The sequence below is a fragment of the Puma concolor genome, chromosome D1 (assembly GCF_028749965.1).
Source record: "Puma concolor isolate L17-30 chromosome D1, mPumCon1.1.hap2, whole genome shotgun sequence".
Lineage (NCBI taxonomy): Eukaryota > Metazoa > Chordata > Mammalia > Carnivora > Felidae > Puma > Puma concolor.
The window spans coordinates 56,387,242-56,406,254 of NC_141676.1; the positions used below are offsets into that span (position 1 = coordinate 56,387,242).

The 19,013-nt window shown below is 49.7% G+C and overlaps 1 protein-coding gene across 1 annotated transcript in view; it reads right to left on the reverse strand.

Annotated features, from left to right (window-relative positions):
• Positions 1–19,013, reverse strand: part of LOC112865735 (short transient receptor potential channel 2-like) — a 20,102-nt gene continuing 1,089 nt past the window's right edge. The window contains exons 2-13 of the mRNA XM_086676420.1: positions 18,089–18,859; positions 16,040–16,252; positions 14,927–15,091; positions 13,733–13,907; positions 10,759–10,959; positions 10,512–10,674; positions 9,407–9,499; positions 5,098–5,290; positions 4,437–4,564; positions 4,236–4,314; positions 1,409–1,538; positions 1–516 (exon numbers count right to left, since the gene is read on the reverse strand). Coding sequence (XP_086532546.1) covers positions 137–516; positions 1,409–1,538; positions 4,236–4,314; positions 4,437–4,564; positions 5,098–5,290; positions 9,407–9,499; positions 10,512–10,674; positions 10,759–10,959; positions 13,733–13,907; positions 14,927–15,091; positions 16,040–16,252; positions 18,089–18,859 — 2,691 coding nt within the window. The 3' untranslated portion in view covers positions 1–136. The remainder of the gene's footprint in view (positions 517–1,408; positions 1,539–4,235; positions 4,315–4,436; positions 4,565–5,097; positions 5,291–9,406; positions 9,500–10,511; positions 10,675–10,758; positions 10,960–13,732; positions 13,908–14,926; positions 15,092–16,039; positions 16,253–18,088; positions 18,860–19,013) is intronic.

Consider the following 19,013-nt stretch of genomic DNA (forward strand, 5'->3'; position numbering starts at 1 on the left):
TGACATCCAGAACAGAAACTTTATTGAGGCAAGTAAAGCAGCACAGGCTTCTACTAAGTGACCCCTACCCTCACTTATCTAGACTTCTCTACCTAGTAACAGAAGAAGGGACCCTCCCACTGCATCAGGACCCCCCTTAGATTCCCAAATCTTCCTCCTGGGGCAGGTCCCCAGCCGCCTCTGATTCTTGCTCCCTGTGCACTAACACGTGAGCTGGGGAGGAAGGGCCAGACTCTCCAGAAGCTGGAGTCCTAGCCCCTCCAGCATCCTGAAGCCCAGTTTCCGAAGATACCTGGGTCCCCACAAGCCCTGGCACTGTCAGCTCTGGGGCTTCAGGGATGGGGGGGCCCAGATTCTGGAAGCTGTTGCGCACTCGGGTGATGTAGCGACTGAGGACGCTGGCACCTCCGGGTGGTCGGGGTGTCCCTCCCTCTTCCAGAGTCCGCCGCACACCAGCCACCTCACTTTGCAGTCGAGACACAGTCTTGGTCAGCTCTGTCAGTCTGTTGCCCAGGTCTGGGGGTGTGGGGGAAGGTATTGATGGGGATCATCTCAGAAGATGAGCGTGCCCTGAACCACTTCTACCCTCAACAGAATCTCAGGGGACATATGCCTGTGGGTCCTGAGGGAGGAAAACTGGAGAAAGTGAGAGACTGGCTCGTGGGCTGGGGATCAGGAGCAGGCAGAGTCTGGGGCAGATGAATCTGAGTGGGGCTGAGGTGGCCATGAGTTTAGAAGATACAAAGAAGGAAAGGGATCCTCTCCCCAGAGAAGGGGTCAGGAATCACAGGGATGGGAAAGTTTTAATGGGTAGAGATTTGTGCCTCTGCCCCTGTCAGCCCTGTTCCCATCTAACCATCCTCAGGGCCCAGTTTCAATTACACCTCTGCTTTCTCCCATTTCTGGTCCTCTATTCTTCTACCTTCCCAATAGCCTGTCAAAATAATAGGTGCTGTCTCTCTCTCTCTCTCTCTCTCTCTCTCTCTCTCTCTCTCTCTCTCCCCCTTGGGCTCCCATGGCAATTTGGGTCTCTCCTAGCTAAGCACTATCTGCCTACAAAGATGGTTTCTCTTTCTCACCAGACTGAAAGTTTCCCCTGTGTCTCTGCTTGACATAGTACCCCTTCCCTCCAAGATGAGGCTGGAACAAATGGAATGTAGTGGTGAATGGTGGTTGAGTGAGTGAATAAGTGAATGAGTGAATAATGAGTTAAGTGAGTGAGTGAATGGGTAAGAGAGTGAATGAATCAACAAACACATGAAGGATTAAATAAAATGAATGGAATAAATGTCTGAATGGCTCAGAGAGCCATTGAGTAGAAAGGCCACATGGCAGGGTGTGTTTGGGTGTGTGGTATTTATATGAGCAAGGACTGGCAATGGGGAAGGTTTGGGGGCAAGCCACTAACCTTTCCGACGGGTCTCCTCAAACTCCCGCCGGGCTGTCTCTACGTAGCGCTGTACCAGGGCCTTGATGACTCGGAGGCGGTAGGATCCACATTCTCCCTCCCCAGGCCCTGCCCCTGCCCCAGGATTGGCCTGCGATGGGAACACCAGAGGGTGAGAGAGACCCCCACCCCAAGCCATTCTCTAATTCTTGTGCCCTCCCCCAGATAATAAAGGTTGGAGGCCAAGTCTGTGCAGACTTTGCTGCCCCTGAAGGCCACATAGTTAGTCCCTGATGCAGTCCTGGAAGACAGGAGGCAGACGCTGAGGAATGGCCAAGGGTAAGAGAACCAGGGTAGGGGGGCGAGGGGTCGGTAGGGGTGCAGGGGGTGGGTGGGGCAGGGCAAAGACAAAAATGTTGAGCCGGGCACAGTTGAGTTCTCTCTCCTGCCACCAACCCCATCTTGGTTTTCTTGAGTTAGTCCAGGCTAACTCTGCCTTTCAAATTCTGCACAGGGGGAGACTAGGGTCTGGGGGGAGGCACCCACAGGTACCTGCTCATGCTTATGAGATGGATATCATCATGCCAATTAGAATGATTGGTTTGGGGTCCAGTTATAGGCCTCAGGACGGTATCAGAAGGGCAAGCAGGGTATATGGATGGAGCAGACAGTGGAGAGAAAACAGAGGTGTAGTAGGCAAAGTGCTAGACTGGGATGACTTAGGTTCAAATCCCAGCTCCGTCATTTAGCAACTTTGTGCCTCAGGCAAGCTACTCAATTTCTTCAGGCCTGAGTGTCTCCAAATTTAAGACATAAATGGTAATAATGTCTACTTCCCAGGTTAGTACTTCACTGGGACATAGAGTAAGGGCTCTCTACATGCTTAGGAAATAATTGTTTTTATCTAGTTTTATCTTCTCTCTAGATATTTTAGAGTTAGCATATGTACTTTTATAATATGACAAAAGCAAAACATTTTTTAAATATTTTCAGGGAAAAGATGGGATTGACCAAGATGGGCAGGCAGAAGCATGAGAGAGAATGATAGGTCCTTTACAGCTACAGAGTTATGTAAAGCATTTATCTTATTAAATAATCAGTAAAGACTTAGGGACGCCATTTCCTAAGGATGTGGGATAGGTGGGAAAAGGACACCTGATTGGATCATCAAAGAATAAGTGAGGTGGGGGCAGCTGGGAGAAGGGTGGGACTGCCATGGGGGTGCACTGGAGGACTGGGGTGATTCCAGCTGGCTAGTGTGGGGGGGTAGTCCAGCAGGACACACTGCTTATGCCCATTCAAGACTGGCACATGCCCAGAGAATGGGGTTCAAGCCCAGGCAAAGAGGCAGAGTCTCACCCTAGGGTGGAGGAGTCTTGACACATGGTCTGCAAATATGCATCAGGCAGCCTGGACAGGAACAGGAAGTGGCAGGGGGAATAGGGTGATATTCCAGAATTTGGAGTCAAAAGTCCATTAAGGTAAAGGAGGTGTCTACACAGGAACTCCTGGAGCCAGGAAGTGGTGGGAACAGGGAACCCTGGGTGTTTAGTTTCTTGTAAGCATCCTGTTTTCCCCATGCTGAACACATGCAGTTTACTGTGCCTAGAACTCCCATGTCCACTGTATCTGCCCATCAACCTCCTGTTTACCCTTCAGGATACTGTTCTGCCCTCAAGACTCCGGGAAACTCCCGGATTCCTGGGTCTGGGGCCTGTCCTCTGTGCTTCTTTCTACCATAGGCTGGCTGTGCTGTGCAATTACAGTCCATCTCCTTCCTACTCTAGACCTTGAGGGACCACCATTATGCATATCTTTATTTCCAGAATAGGTGTGCTTTGGTAAGTACTTGTTGAACAAACTATTGACCAATCAGGAAGAGCCTTCTTCACCTGGGGATCTGGCTTGGCGACCCTGGCCTGGAGAGATCCTCAGGTAACAAGTTTTAAAGGGAACAGATAGGGGCGCCTGGGTGGCTCAGTCGGTTGGGCGGCCAACTTCGGCTCAGGTCATGATCTCACGGTCCGTGGGTTTGAGCCCCGCGTCGGGCTCTGGGCTGACAGCTCAGAGCCTGGAGCCTGTTTCGGTTTCTGTGTCTCCCTCTCTCTGACCCTCCCCCGTTCATGCTCTGTCTCTCTGTCTCAAAAATAAATGTTAAAAAAAAAAAAAAAAATTTAAAGGGAACAGATAGAACCCCCTACAGACCTGGCAGTAACGCTGGTCTGAATTAGGATGGAGCGCCCATGCCTGGGTTAGGGAACAGATAACAAGAGATAAGGGAGCCCCTTGGAGGCTCAGCCTCCTCTCTCAGGCCTCTATCAGCCATTTAATTTCCTAGTTTGTGGGGCATTTGTCCTTTGGTTTCTTAACTTTTTTTTTTTAAATGTTCATCTGTGTCTTGGCTCAGTTTAGGGCCAAGAGGTTTGTCTGAAGGCTGGGAGCTTTTTTTTTTTTTCTTTCTGATGGCAAAAAGATTATGTAAAAATAGTAATAAAAATACAATACTGAAAAGGATAATTGGGGGAGTAGGGGTTTCTTGATCCTTCTGTGGCTCAGCAGAGGCTCCGGTGGCCACTTAAGGTTATAGGATGTGCCTGAGCTGAACAGGGTGTCAGTGGCTTGGGAGCAAGGTGGCATGGATTTCTGTTTAAGCTGGGTGACCCATGGTTGGAAATCTAGAAAATGGCCAGAGTCAGGAAGAAGGAAAGGCAGTCATATGCTAGAGGAGGACCTAGGAGCTGGCCTTCTGGGGAACATGTCCAGAAAGACAGACGAGGGTGTGCAAACAGGTAATACCATTGAAGGCCTGTTGTGACGAAGACCACGGACAAGCAAATGAGGTACTCACAAAAGTGGGGATTGGCGGGTAGTCTGGCTTCTTGGTTTTACAGCAGGAACAGCAACAGCAGATGAAGCGGAATATTCTCCTGAGAGATTCAGAGGACCCACAGCGGTTGATCAGGGGACAGCGTGTAGGGAATTGGGCAGGAGCTGGGCTAGGGGTGCTGGGTGCTTGGGGGGTTGGGAGCGAAAGCTCTGAGGTCATTACCTGAGAAGGTAGAAGAGGGCCTTGGGGGAGGGCAGGATGTTGAAGGGCACAGGCAGCGTCAGGCCTTCCCGGAAGTAGGACAGGTAGAGCTTGGAGCGAGCAAACTTCCACTCCACATCGGCGTCGTCCTGAGGCCGGAGGCAGAGGCTGTGCAAGGACTGCTTTGGCCCCTCGCCCTCCTACCCGCGCAGTCTGCTCCCCCTGGTCTCCATGTCTCTCCTGCAGTGTGCCAAGCACCGCCTTCTCCCCATTCCCATTTATCACTCACATTTCCCCCACCTGGCTCCCCCCTTCCTTTCTTCCTCACCACTGTCTTTCATCCTCTGACATCCAATTCCTGCCCAGGCTGTTCTCCAGCCACAAACCTGACCCCATCCATCTTCCCTCTCCCATCCCATGTTCCCATCTACATTTCCACAACACACCCTTCCTCCCCACCATGAAGCATCTTGTGTCTGGAGAAACAAATAGCATTATTAAAGAGCCTCATTTTAGAGATGAAGAAAATGAGGCCTGGTAAGGAAAACTTGCCCCAAGCCACAAAACAAAACAGGAGGGGAGCCAGAGGAGGAACCCAAGTGTCTGGACTCCTTGCATCCATTTCCTCTCCATCTCTGTGTCCCTTCTTTTCCCTGGCCACAGGTGGCCTCAGTCCACACACCTCAATCTTCTGGAAGGAGTTGGTAATCATGGCAATGAGCATGTTGAGCAGCACAATGACCATGACGATGGTAAAGATGCCGTAGAGGGCCCGGCCCACGAATTCAGGCACCAGAAACTGAGGCATGTCTACAACGCTGTGCTCCTCCATGCCAAACATGGTCCAGAACAGAAACTGGAATGTCTCGTTGAAACTGGTGTGCCGGGCCAAGCAAAGGATAGGATGTGAGGGGTGGGAGAAGAGCCTGAGCACCACCCGGACACACTCCTCCTCACCCTCCGGGACCCAGCCAGACACACTCCTCCTCACCCTCCAGGACCCAGCTAAGGGCAATCTGCTTCTATGAAGCCCTTTGGACCACAATGACCCATACCTACTCTTGTCATTTCTGAGCTCTCACTTTTATTCTTTCAGTAAGCCAATATTTATAGAGCATGTTACTACGAGCCAAATGTACTAAGGATACAGCTATGAGAGAGAGAGTAGGGGCATGAAGACCAGTTAAGAAACTTGTCATGGTCTGGGTGAGAGAGGATGGCGATTTGGACCACTCTGATAGCAAAGCCAGTGCCACCTCTTCCGGGAAGCCCTTCCTGAACTCCCTTCTCGACCCCCAGCAGAATGTGCTTGTCTGTTAGTCACTCACAGACCTGATCACGTTATCTGTGAATCCATCTTACTCCCTCCATCTCAGTGCCAGTTCAGGCCTAGATTACTGCAACAGCCCCTGCATCTGGTCTCTGGCTTCAATCTCTTGTTATTCTGTCCTCTACATTGCATCCAAGGTGTCCTTCCTTCCTTCCCCCCTCCCTCCCTCTCTTCTTTCTTTCTCTTTCTTTCTTTCTTTCTTTCTTTCTTTCTTTCTTTCTTTCTGTTAGAAAGAGAGAGTGAATGGGGCGGGGAGGGGGAAAGAAAGAGAGAGAGAGAGAGAGAGAGAGAGAGAGAGAGAGAGAATCTTAAGCAGGCTTCACGTTCAGCATGGAGCCCAATACTGGGCTCAATCTCACAACCCTGGGATCACTACCTGAGTTGGCTCAACCAACTGAGCCACCCAGGCACTCCCCCCTCCCCTGCCCCATCTAGGTGTTCTTTTTAATTGCTGATTTGAGGTTTGTCAAACCTTAAATGCTCCTAATCACTCTCAGTTCATATGCCTACCATGCAACTTACCTGAGATTGTTAGCAGAAATATTTTTTTTTTTACTTAATAAGGTGTCATCTGTGAATGAACAGCACAGGAGGGCTCAGGCTGCCTGTGCCACTGTGGAGTGACTGATACCACCAGGACCTATGAAGCAAGCTGGAATGAATGGTTGCTGCCTCTGGTGCTACAGTTCACGGTTTCAGCTGTCTAAACTCAGTTCCTTTAAGTTAACATCCTGAAGGTTGGATGTGAACAAAAGTTCTTAGTAAGAGGACTGGTCTCAATTTATACTGGAATAAAGCGTCCATTTATACTGGAACCAATGACAAAGCCTTGACCAACATCCACAGGCCCAAGTGTAGCTCCTTCAGCATCATTGATAAAACCATGTAGTTGCACTCATGAAGAATTTATAACAGAATCATTGCTTCGAAGGCCACCCGGAGCTCCCTGGCATGCTGGAAACAGCCCAAGCTTCTTAGGAGGACATTCGTGGGCTCCATGACCTGGCTCCTCTACCCTCTCCAGCTCTTCTCTCAGAACTCCCTCTACATGCCAACCATGGAAGACATCTTGCTATTCTACAGCCATACCTCCCTGCTTTGGTACATGTTCCCTTTCTGCCCAGGATGCCCTGCACCTTCTCTGAAGTCCATAATCCTTGTAGGTGGAGTCCAGATAATTCCTTCCTGGTGAAGTCTTTCCTGATTACCCAAGCTGGCTGGAATGAATGGTTGCCACCCCTAGGGGTTTCCCCCGGAAGGAGCTTTCCCCTGTGGGTCTCCTCAACAGAAGTCCTCCTTCCTCACAGCACTTATCACCACAAATTGAGCTTATTTGTGCACACTGGGTATCTTCTTCATGAGACTGAGCCTGGTTCGGTTCATTTCCTCTATCTGTGCTTCCAGTGCCAGGGATAGGACTTACTGCAAAGGTGTCAGTAAATGGGTGTGGGCCCGACAACAATTATAAAAAGCCCACCACAACTGAATGATGAAGTGAATAAACTTAAAAAGTGGGCAAATGAATGAATGGACAATGAATGAGTGAGTGAATAAACAGACACAAGAATTATTGGCTATGTTTTGGAAGAACTGAGCATCAAAAAGAAATAATGACTATAATGGATTCTTATATTTTAAAAAATCTTTGAATCCCATAGTGATTTTTAAAAAATAAGACAGCACTTCTGTAGAGAAGAATGCCAGCAAAGAAATATAGAAAGAGAGGCGCCTTGGTGGCTCACTCAGTTGAGCGTCTGACTTCGGCTCAGGTCATGATCTCACATTCATGGGTTCAAGTCCTGCATCAGGATCTGTACTGACAGCTCAGAGTCTGGAGCCTGCTTTAGATTCTGTGCTCCTCTCTCTCTCTCTCTCTGCCTCTCCCCTGCTCATGTTCTGTCTTTTTCTCTGTCTCTCAAAAATAAATAAATAAATAAATAAATAAATAAATAAATAAATAAAATGTTAAAAAATTTAAAAAAATATATAGAAAGAATGGCAGTAGTAGAAGATCACCATCTTGAAACCACTATTATAATAACTGATTCATGGATGCTAAAGCCACTGAGTGAAAGGTTGCAAGGGAACAGGTTAGTCACACGGTCTCAGCATATCTTTATATTACTAAAGGGCATCCTTAGTACCTTTACAGTGAAGAGGTTTGCTAGACCATTGGGCCTCCCAATGGGCTACATTGACATCTTCTGTCTCCTGATGTGATGCAGTGGAAAATACACATCATCAGCTATGTTGTGTTCTTGACAAAACTGCTTAACTTTAATCTTATCATGAGGAACTAGTCAGATAAATCCCAACTGTAGAATACTCTACAGTATACTTTGATCTGTACTCTTCAAAAAAGTTCATTTGTTATGAAAGACAAAGAAAAGGTAGAGGGCATGTTGCAGATTAAAGGAGACTAAAGAGAGGGGCCCCTGGGTGGCTCAGTCGGTTGGCGCCCGACTTCGGCTTAAGTCATGATCTTGCCGTCTGTGAGTTTGAGCCTCGAGTTGGGCTCTGTGCTGACAGCTCAGAGCCTGGAGCCTGTTTCGGATTCTGTGTCTCCTTCTCTCTCTGCCCCTCCCCCGCTCATGCTCTGTCTCTCTCTCTCTCTCTCTCTCTCTCTCTGAAAAATAAATAAACATTAAAAAAAATTTTTTTAAATAAAGGAGACTAAAGAGATATGATAACAAAATGAAACACATGACCCCAGATAGGTTCTCAGAGTTTTAAAAGGGTAGAAAGACTTTTGGGGGGGGGGGGGGTCAACTGGAGAAACTTGAATAAGAACTATACAGAAAATAATAATTTGGGTTCAATATTAAACAATTAATTAAACAATTTTTAAAGTAAGCTCTACATTCAATGTGGGGCTTGAACTCACAACCCCCGGATCAAGAGACACATGCTCTACTGACTGACCTAGCCAGGTGCCCCTTGATATTAAATTTTTTGAGGGTGGGAGTGCCTGGCTGGCTCAGTCAGTAGAGCATGTGACTCTTGATCTTGGAGTCATGAGCCCCACATTGGGCATAGAGCTTACTTAAGAAAAAAGAAGAAGCATCCAACTTCATCTCAGGTCATGATCTCATGATTCATGGGTTAGAGCCTGCTTTGGATTCTCTGTCTCCCTCTCTCTTTGCCCCTTGTGCATGCTCTCTCTCTCTCAAAAATTAAATAAACATTTAAAAAAAAAGAAAAGGAAGAAGAAATAAATTTTTTTAGTGTGATAATCGTTTTGTAGTTATGCTCTTAGGAAATCTGAAATATTTAGGGATAAAGTGTCATGATGTTCGCAACGTACTTTTAAATGTTTCAAGGAAAATAAAATAAGAAGAGCAATAGATAGAGCAAAGTGTGGTAAAACATTAACAACTGATGAAGCTAGGTGAAGGGTATATGGGCAACCACTGTGCTTTTAACTTTTTCATAGGATTGACATTTTTCAAAATAAAAAGTTTGGGGAAAAAATGAATGAGTAAATGAGTTAATGAACAAATGAATGAGTAGGAATCAATGAGAGAGTGAATTATTGCTCAAACAAGAGATTAATTATGAATGAAGAGATGAGAAAGGAGAGGGAAGGCAGTGGTGATCACTCAGTTCCAGACCGATCAGCCCCAGACTCCCACCTACCCACCCTGCCTCCACCCCAGCATACTTGCCCAGACGCTCTGTCTCCTGGTAGGGCACGTAGATGTTGTTGAGGCCACAGAGGAAGGCAGTCAGGATGATCATGAGGATGAACATAAACCTGGCAGGGGGTGGGATGGGGAAAGGTCAGAGAAGGTTTCTATGTTGGGAGAAGTCAGGTTCTGGGAAGAGGGATCAGGCGATGGCCTCCCAGACTCAGCATCTCTTGACAAGCATTCAAATTTGGTGATTATTAAGAACAGAGAAAGTAAAGATGGGAAAGGAGAAGTCATTTAAAATGGTGCCAAAGCAGGAGCTCTTCCTTGAGAATGAAGGATACTTAGTTGAAGTGATCCAAGCTGGGGATGGGCCAGTCTCCCAAGGAGGGACTGAAATGCTAAGAGGTGGTTCAAGGAAGAGTGAGGCAGACAGTCCTACTGGACAGGATTTATCAGCAGCAGTGGTAAAGCTACCTGTGAGAGTGGGTCAGCCTGCAACAGGGGCTGGGTGGGGGGCATGCGGGTAGAAGAGTCTCAGGGGTGGGGTGGGAGATTCTCCTCAAGCTGAGCTGAGCTGAAGATGTTCGTAGATGTAACCAGGGCTTCAGGCAGGGGATTCCCTGGGCAGCAGGCACTAACTATGGGCTCTGCTTAGCGGGAGAGTCCAGGTTTGGCTGCCAATTATTAGGTGATAAGCACCAAGAATACCAGATAATGCCACGAGTTCAAAGAGCTGTTGCAGAGTGGGAACTATCCAAAGGGACCCCTGACTCCAGTGCCCTTACCACAAAGATGGGAAAACTGAGGCCCTGAGAGGGTCATGAGGAGCAACAGAACTGGGGCTGGAACTCCCATCCAAGGGCTAGTCCTGCTCTCAGTGGTTCCTAATCTTTTCAGGGGTCATGGGCTTCTTTGAGAATTAGATGAAAGTTATAGACCCTTGCTGCAGAGAGATGTGCATTTACGTCTACATCCCTAGTTTTGTCTGTAATTTCAGGACCTCAGAGGTCTCTGGAGCCTCTGCAAGGAAGCGAGGTTAAGAACCCCTGTGCCAACTAGAGGTGAGGACTTTTACAAGGAGGTCAAGTGGAGTCTATCACAGTGGAGGATGCTCTGAGCAGGTACAGTACTCACCGGATCATGTCGTCAATCATCCTGCCAATAGAAATCTGCAGAGTGCCCAGGGACTCATGGGCCGGCAGGATGTAGGCCAGGCGGGTGAAACTGAGCATGCTGGTGATGGCAAACAACACCTCCGCCAGGAACTGGGGGTCCTCAGTGCGCCACTCACTTCGCTCTGTGCAGGGTGGAATGAGGCTGAGGCTGACATCCAAAGGAGAGAAGGGCCTGGGGGACCCCAACTGAGTTGGGGGGCACTCACCAGCCGTGGTGAAATAGTGGCAGGCAGCCCCGTTGGGGGCATCCCGGCAGTGCACGTGGGCAAGCCCGGCCAGAAGGAGGCGCAGCGCAAAGGCCGCCAGGTACAGGGACAGGATGACCACATCCAAGAAGTTCCACCAGTCCAGGAGGTAACTGCGCAGGCCCTCAATCCACACTTCCTTGCACTCAAACCACAGAAAGCCTGAAGGTAGGAGGCAGGGACAGGATGAGGCAGAACTGTCCTGCTTCCAGGTCAGAGCTAGGTTATGGTGTGGGGACACCTATCCGTGGGGCGGGGGAGCTAAAACATCACAGGGACGAAGGTGATTAAACATAACCATGCAATCTACGTAACTACAAAGTGATCTGTGAAAATAAAAAAGACTACCAGCTGATGTGGACTCCTCTACCGTGGGGCCTGCACCGATGATCCCAGTTGGCTTATATGCATAAACTAACACCTGGGAGAGGTTGGTACTGGGAGGGAATGGTTTAAATCTGTTTCTCCCTGCCCTCCACTGAATAAATGCTGGACAAATATTTCTAGAATATTGACTTGAAGGGGCTCCAAACTATTTGTCTGCTCTGAGTGCCCATGTCTCAGTGGGGAAAAGTGCCAGACCTAGGGATGGGGGCGCTGGGTCTTGGACCCCATTAGCCAGGTAACCCTGCCGCATTGTACCCTTCTGCATTCCCTGGATACACGTTGTGTGCTTTTTCTGTCTGCCTAGAATGCCCTTCCACACCCATTTGAAGCCAGGCTCGCCTATATGGCCCAGGTCAAATACTGCCTTGTCTGCAAAACCTTCCCTGAGCAGGTGCAGTGAGTTGCTCCCTGAACTCTGCTCTCACAGCTCCATTCAGATCTCTGTGATGCCATCAACCACAGGGCCCTATGGAGTATCTCTTCCTGGGTCTGTCTCCCCTCACCGCCCCTAAACTCTGAACTCCTTAAGGGCAGGGACCATGTCTGATTCATCTCCTTGTCCCCAGTGCCCAGAACAAGGCCAAGTAGTCACTATTAAACTAACATTTATTAAGCTACCACCGTATGCCAGTGGGACCCTGGCACAAATATGGTCCCCGGCCTTCCAGGATTCTAGTGAGGGAGATGGGCAAGTAGCCAAGTGGTTACAATTCAGTATGGTGAATGCAAAGATTGAGGAGCAGGGAAACAGGTTGTTTTGGGAGTATTTAGGAAGGGACCCTCACCCTGATTTGGGGTCCAGGGAAAGCTTCTCAAAGAAAGTGACATTTAAGCTGAGATTTGAAGGAAGAAGGGGAGCCAGCCAGGTGATGGGGTCATGTGGGAAGGGGACAGGACTGGAGAAAGAGAATGAGCATAGGCCTGGGACAAGTGGGAACATGGTGTGGTCAGGAACTGAATCAATTCTGACAGCAGCAGACTATCTTGTGAACCTGGGATGGATGTTCAGTCCTATATGTTGTTGCATGGATGGATGGATGGAACCATATTTAATTTATCCGTGCATTATCAGGGCTTCACTCACAGTGAACAACAAGCATTTATTAGGAGTTTGCTGACTAAGCTAGGGCTGAGGGGAGGGCAGCTGAGGAAGGGGGCCTATGGCCCAACCCGCTGAGCTGCCCAGCCAGAGGCTAGATAGAGCTCTGGGGGGTTCTTGTAATTGCCTTTGCTGAATTGTTCAAGAACACTTGATTTCTGCTATAGAAGAAAACCAATGGAATGCATGAAACTTACATGTTGAGCATAGATAAGTTAGTTATTTGGGTGGCATGTTGAACAAATAAAACGAGTGGAGCATTTGTGTGTGAATACATAGAAAGGGATTAAGTATTCATAATATACTGAATATACATGAGGCAGCTGAAGCCCTCAGGATTCATCAGCTCTTAAGTCAGCTACCCACTGTTGATACCCTTTCTGGCCCTATGTGTCTTTTGCACAAAAATTCCTTGGGGTGCCTGGGTGGTTCAGTTGGTTAAGCGTTAGACTTCAGTTCAGGTCATGATCTCATGGCTTGTGAGTTCAAGCCCCATGTTGGGTTCTGTGCTGATAGCTCAGAGCCTGGATCCTGCTTCAGATTCTGTGTCTCCCTCTCTCTCTGCCCCTTTGCTGCTTGAGTGCTCTCTCTCAAAAATAAATAAATTGGGGCACCTGGGTGGCTCAGTCAGTTAAGCATTAGACTTCGGATCAGGTCATGATCTTACAGTTCGTGAATTTGAGCCCTGCATTGGGCTCTGTGCTGACAGCTCAGAGACTGGAGTCTGCTTCCGATTCTCTGTCTCCCTCTCCCTCTCTGCCCTTCCCCCACTGGCGCTCTCTCCCTCTCTGTCTCTCAAAAATAAATAAACATTAAAAAAATAAATAATAAAATAAGTAAACATTAAAAAAAAAAAAGAATTGTGAAGGAAATTCCTAGCTGCTTATCAGGATGATTAGCAAGCTTCAGCTGTAGCCAGACATACTTGCTGTCATGTCTCTTCTATAGACCAAGTGTTGGGGCGAGGCAACTTCTGGCTCTCGCAGCCCCTGCTTAAACTTCAACTCTGGTTCTCATAACAGCACCACCATTTATGTATTTAGTAAACTGTATGATTGAAGCATCTCAGTTTGGTCTGTGAGCCTTTCTGTTCCATGACTTTCGGGATAGACTGCCTGGTGTCCTGGCAGGTTACCATTACGCCAGGGTCATTTCCCACCTGAAGCTATGGACCGGTGTCTTATTTGTGAAAGGATAGGAACCTCTGGAGTGGGGTAAGAATGGGGCCCCTGCTCAGGGAGTCTTATCACAGGGCTAGATCCTCTAACTAGGGGTGAATAGAAATGGTCCCTTGGAGTGCGGGAGCCTAGAGGGGTTTGGTTCTATGTTTGCGGGCATCTACAGGCAGAGGGCATCTACACCCCCGCCTCTACTGGAGTACTTACTTTGAAGAACAGTGAGGGAGCCCACAAGGGGGACCACTACAAATAAAGGGCCCCACACACGTACCTGTGACCCAAACCATGTGTAGGGAAGTCTCCCAGACGCTCTGGCTGCGGCCGCGGAAGGTGCTCAGCTGTGTCTCCATGGCCAGGGACTCACCCAGCAGGAAGATGAGGAACCACAGATAGGAGGCGGAGTGCAGCAAGAACTTCAGCACTGGGATCTTCAGCAGACGGCCCAGCTTGCAGGGAGAGGGAGGAATGCATGGCTCTCAGAGGCCTGTTACACCACCCCTTCCTTGGAGAGCTTCCAGACCCCTCCTTTGACTTGCACACTTATCCAGACATTTATTGAGAATGTGCTCTATTTCACATCTATTTCCTTCACAGCTGTGTGAGGTGAGTAGTACTATTCCCATGTGTTTCAGCTAAGGAATTGAGGATCACAGAGTAAAACAACTTATCCTTGGAGGTCCCACAGGCTCTTCAGTCTCAACCAAATTAAAAAATAAATTCATCATCTTCCATCCTAAACTGGTTCCTTCTCTTCCTCCTCCTGTGTCCCCATCTCAGACAACGACCATCTCCCTAACTCCTACCCTCTCCCCAACCCATCCTCATGCCTCTAGTAGAGAGAACTTTCTAAAGCACATAACTAAAGGGATCACTCACTCCATTAAAATCCTATAATGGCTTCTATCACTGCTTATAAAGCACTGCTAGATCTGGCCCCTGCCTGCTCCCCATCACTCACTATTTGTACGTATGCTTCAGCAACCAGAAATTCTTTCTGTCTCACTGATACTTTATGTTCTCCCTCCCCTGGGCCTGCAGACAAGCTGCTTCTGCTCCCTGGGACACCACTCTCCCTGTTTCTCACCTGGTTAACATTATATCCCCCGATCAGGCATAACACCCAGCTCACAGCAGGGTTTCAAGGAAATGCTTGTTGAAATGAAGGAATAAAGATAGCTAGGTCCATACAGGCTCTCAAATAATTTGTAGGTTGGGGCGGGGGTCTCTTTAGGAGATTTTGGGTCGTACAAAAGATTCAGGCTTTGGAGGCAGAGAGACCTCAGTTTAAATCGGGACTGGGCTATTTACTGCGTCCCCTGGACAAAAAGAGCACTTCTGTTCCCCATGCCTCCTCTATAAAATGAAAGTGTAATACCTACTTTCCAGGGCCACTTCAAGTGACTTCATGGGAACATTAGCAAAGTGCACAATAAGTGACAGTTATCATTAACTTTTTTCTTAGTACCCGGGACTTGGGTGCCAGCCAGTAGCCGAGGCAGAGGAAGGGCATGGTGAGGAAGATGAGGAAGGCGACAAAGAGCTTCCAGATGGTGGTGCTTCCACGCCAGCCAGCCAGGTTCCCACACCAGATGGAAGACAGGACTTGCTGGCAGATGGGGTGTGCTACAAACTAAGCAGAGATGGCGCGTGAGCAGCGTGGGTGGTTACCAGGCAGGGAAGGGAGGGGGAGCCAATTGTGTGCACAGTCCTGCCTTCCCTGCCCCAGAGACGAACCATATTTCTTCTCAGGCCAGCCAGCTCAGAAGAGAGGCAACTCATTTGCCATGTGACCTTGGGCAGACCCCACCCTTAGGCCTTGGTTTCCTAGTCTGTGAGGGAGAAGCTTAACTCAAAAGATTTTTCTGGACTCTCTGGATTCCTCTTTCTTTCTTGAGTCTAAGCCAGGTAGTGGTGGGTGGAACTAGGTACCAGAGTCCCAGAACCCACAGGGTTTTCTGCCTTCTTAGAGATGTGGGGCACCAGTCTTGAGGGGAGGAACAGGGAGAGTAGGATTTGATGTTTTGGGAGGCAGGGCCAGGGGAGCCATTATGAAGGAAAGTTTTTGGTTAAGCTACTGGTGAGATAGGATATCTGAAGATGGGTGAGATGGAGGAGTAAGGGGTGGGAGAGGCTAGAAAGGAAGCATGTCTTCAGCTTATGGGGGCAGGCATCTAATAAGGTAAGGAATAATGGAATCACTTGGTATGTAAACCCTGAGAGATCTAGTCTACTCTTGTTGAATACAGAGAGATACCGAAGTTTAACAACAGAAGAAGACTGGACCAAACTAACTCAATAGGCTAGAGGCAGAGCTGAATAAAACCCAGATGTCTGGTCTGAAGGTAGAGTCCTGGTGGGTAATGGGACTTCCAAGGCCTGGGGAGAGGTTAGGGGCTTAGACTGAAGGTAAGAAGGGGGTTGGGGAGGCCCACAGGACCAGGGCCTAGCTAGAAGGGTGCTCAGGATCAGGTCTCAGAGGGCAGGGGGAGGACTTATTTAGGCTGGACTAGGGAATACCTAGCCATGGCAAGGCAGGGATTAGGGCAGGGGTGGGGGAGGTAGGTAGGGCCCAGCTGACCCGCTTCTGGTTGTAGTTGACGGCCAGTCTCAGCCTCGCCAGGTTGGGGATGCCTTCCTCAAAGGCCTGGCCCAGGCCCTCAGCCTCGGGTTCAGTCTCGTTGTCTTGGCCCAGGTCATTGAGTACTGCGGTGACCTCACTCTGGTTCCGGCACATGCCCAGCAATTCAAAGCCATAGTCCTGGCTCAGCGACTCCAGGGCAATGTACTCAGGCTGCAGGGAAGCAGATCTGTGTATGCCCACCGCCCTGCGGACATAGCTCTGGTAAGTCAGCTCCACCCTCCCAACAGTGGGCCTGGCTACCTCTGTGCTGCCTCAGGCCATCACCTCCCCACATATGATGTCACCCTGAGTCCTCCGTTCCTTCTCTGCCACCTCAGCTCTCCTCCTTGTTATAATTAGGGGCCTCTTGTGTCAACTTTGCTTCTCTGGTGCTCCATCGACCTCATCACTAAGTCACTGCAACCCAATCCCCTCTACCACCTTTGCCAGTCCCTTGTACCTCCTTTCCTGGTCCCTGTTTCCTGTTCCACTTCTCATCCTCTTCTTTATGCCTTTCTTGTGTTCATTTCATTTTTTGAGCACCTACCTTACATGAGAATCTGTGCCAGCAATGTTAGAAGCAGACATGAGTAAGGCAGTTCTCGCTCCACTTTACCCAATCTATTCTCACTTTTACTCAGGGCCCCGATCCCAGAGAGAATGCAGGCAAGAATTTGGGGAGGCTAGACCTGCACCCAGCACTGTCCCTCAGGTGGTATTACATTGGGCCAGGTGCTTCCCCTATGCAGGCCTTAGCTCCCTGGCTTGGAGGGTGGGGATGACAATCGGTGCTGCCTCCCTCAGTGGGCCACTGTGAGCACGGAGGGAAAGTCCTTCAGAGGAACTGCTCTTTCCTGCTATCTGTGAGGTGGGGGCTCTGATCCCTCCATAACTCTGGTGAAACAGCATGCTGTTTCCCCAGTGCACCTGGCATGGGCCACATCCTGCCTCAGAACTGTTTCCCCACCTAATGGTAATCTCGAGCCTGGGGACCAAGTGTGCCTGGCACAGAGGGGGTGCTGGTGGATGAGTGAGGGACAGGACTGGGCTGGTGGTATTTAAGGCTCCTGACCAGTCCCCGCTTCCAGGCCTCCCCCGCTCCCCTTCACTCCTTCTCTGTCCCGAGCAGCCCCTTGTACTCATCACCATGTGTACTTTTCCTACCCAACAGCCTTGCTTGGATTGCACCCCCTACTGCAAATATCCTCCCTACTCCTCCTCCTCCTCACTTGTTATTAAACCTCCTGGCTTTGCAGCCAAGATTAATTTTGCTTCTTTGAAGGAGTCTGCATGGAACACAACAGCTGTAGCTTCCTGACCTCCCTTTTCTAGGTTTTGGAAACCATGGAGCACCCTCCACAGAGGCACTCCAATGAAGCTGAGCATCCTAGGAGTGGCTTGTCCACCTCACTCTTGCCGATCACAAGCTCGAGGCTCCAACTCACAATGCTCAATATGGGGCCGCACAGTAGGTTTTCAGAAAGGATGGGTCCCAGGGGCGCCTGGGTGACTCAGTCAGTTAAGCATCTGACTTTGGCTCAGGTCATGGTCTCTCAGTTTATGAGTTCGAGTCCAGCGTTGCACTGTGTGCTGACAGCTCAGAGCCTGGAGCCTGCTTCAGATTCTGTCTCTCTCTCTCTCTGCCCCTCCCCCACTCATGCTCTGTCTCAAAAATAAACATTAAAAAAAATTTTTAAAAGAAGGGACGGGTCCCACTGAATGTCATCTCTAAGTCTGTCTAGCTGCTTTCCTATCTGTGCTCTCCCTCCTTCCTCAGACAGACCCAGGGCATCCCTAGGGTGGGGTTTGTGCTGCCCCATAAATCTAGGTCGCCCTAGAGTGATGGCTCTCTTCCCATATAAATGGAGATTTACTGAGAACAGAACTAGGTCTCATTATCTTTCTGTTGTTTTCCACTTCCTGGAACACCCACCACGAGCCTACCCCTGACCATGTGGAAGGACAGATGCAGGGGGCCAAGGGCAGGAGAAAGTATGAGAAACCAACCTTAAACTCAGGTTCCTTGCATGCAAGGCGCCTGAGCTCCCGGCTGAGCTGGAAGGCAGCCAGCATGGCATCCTCACTGGCCAGTGAGAGGTGGGCCCTGCTGGCAATGCCGCGGTAGGTGTTGATGCGGGACAGGGAGAACTTCAGCAGGTCGTAGCGGCGGGCATTGCTGCACTCGAGGCAGGCACAGGAGACCGGGTGGGGCCGGGCAATGGTGTGGCCCTGGTCCATGAGCAACTGTGCGATCTCATACAGATCCTTCTGGCAGGCCAGGGTGAGTGGAGTGACACCAGGGGCAAAGCGTGAGCCATCAATTGAGGAGTCAAAGAAAGCCAGCGAGAAAGACCTAGTGTCCACTTTGCGGCCCTTCTCCCGTTCCAGCCGGGCCAGCAGGCGACGCACCGCTGCTGGCTGGTTTGTGTCCACTGCCACTAGCAGTGCCTCATGGATCTGCCGGAAGTCAAACTTGACATTGGCCAACAGCACATCGGTGATGGCCTCGTGGCCCAGCCGGATGGCCAGATTGAGAGCTTCCCTCCAGGAGCGGTCCTCGGCCTCCTCCACGTTCCTCAGGGGCCCGCCTGGCCCGCTGCCTGAAGCCTCCACCCCGGACTCCAGCAGGTGCTGCACTAGGCCCAGGCGGCCCTCCTGGATGGCAGTCAGGAGCGGAGGTGGGAACTTTAGCTTTTTGTTGACAATCTCCGTCCAGTTGGGCTGTGGCTGGATAAAGGATGGAGAGGGTGGGATCCCCAGTCTCCAACCCCCTTTGCTCTGAGGCCTCCCTCACCCTTCCATCTCTAAGCCCTCAACCCAGCCACTGTTCTATTTTGCTTTAGCCCAAACACATACTAACAGTGTTGCTTTCAAAGGACATTTAGTGTAGTGCCTATATATGCTCATTATCTGAGCACTTCACAAGTACAGT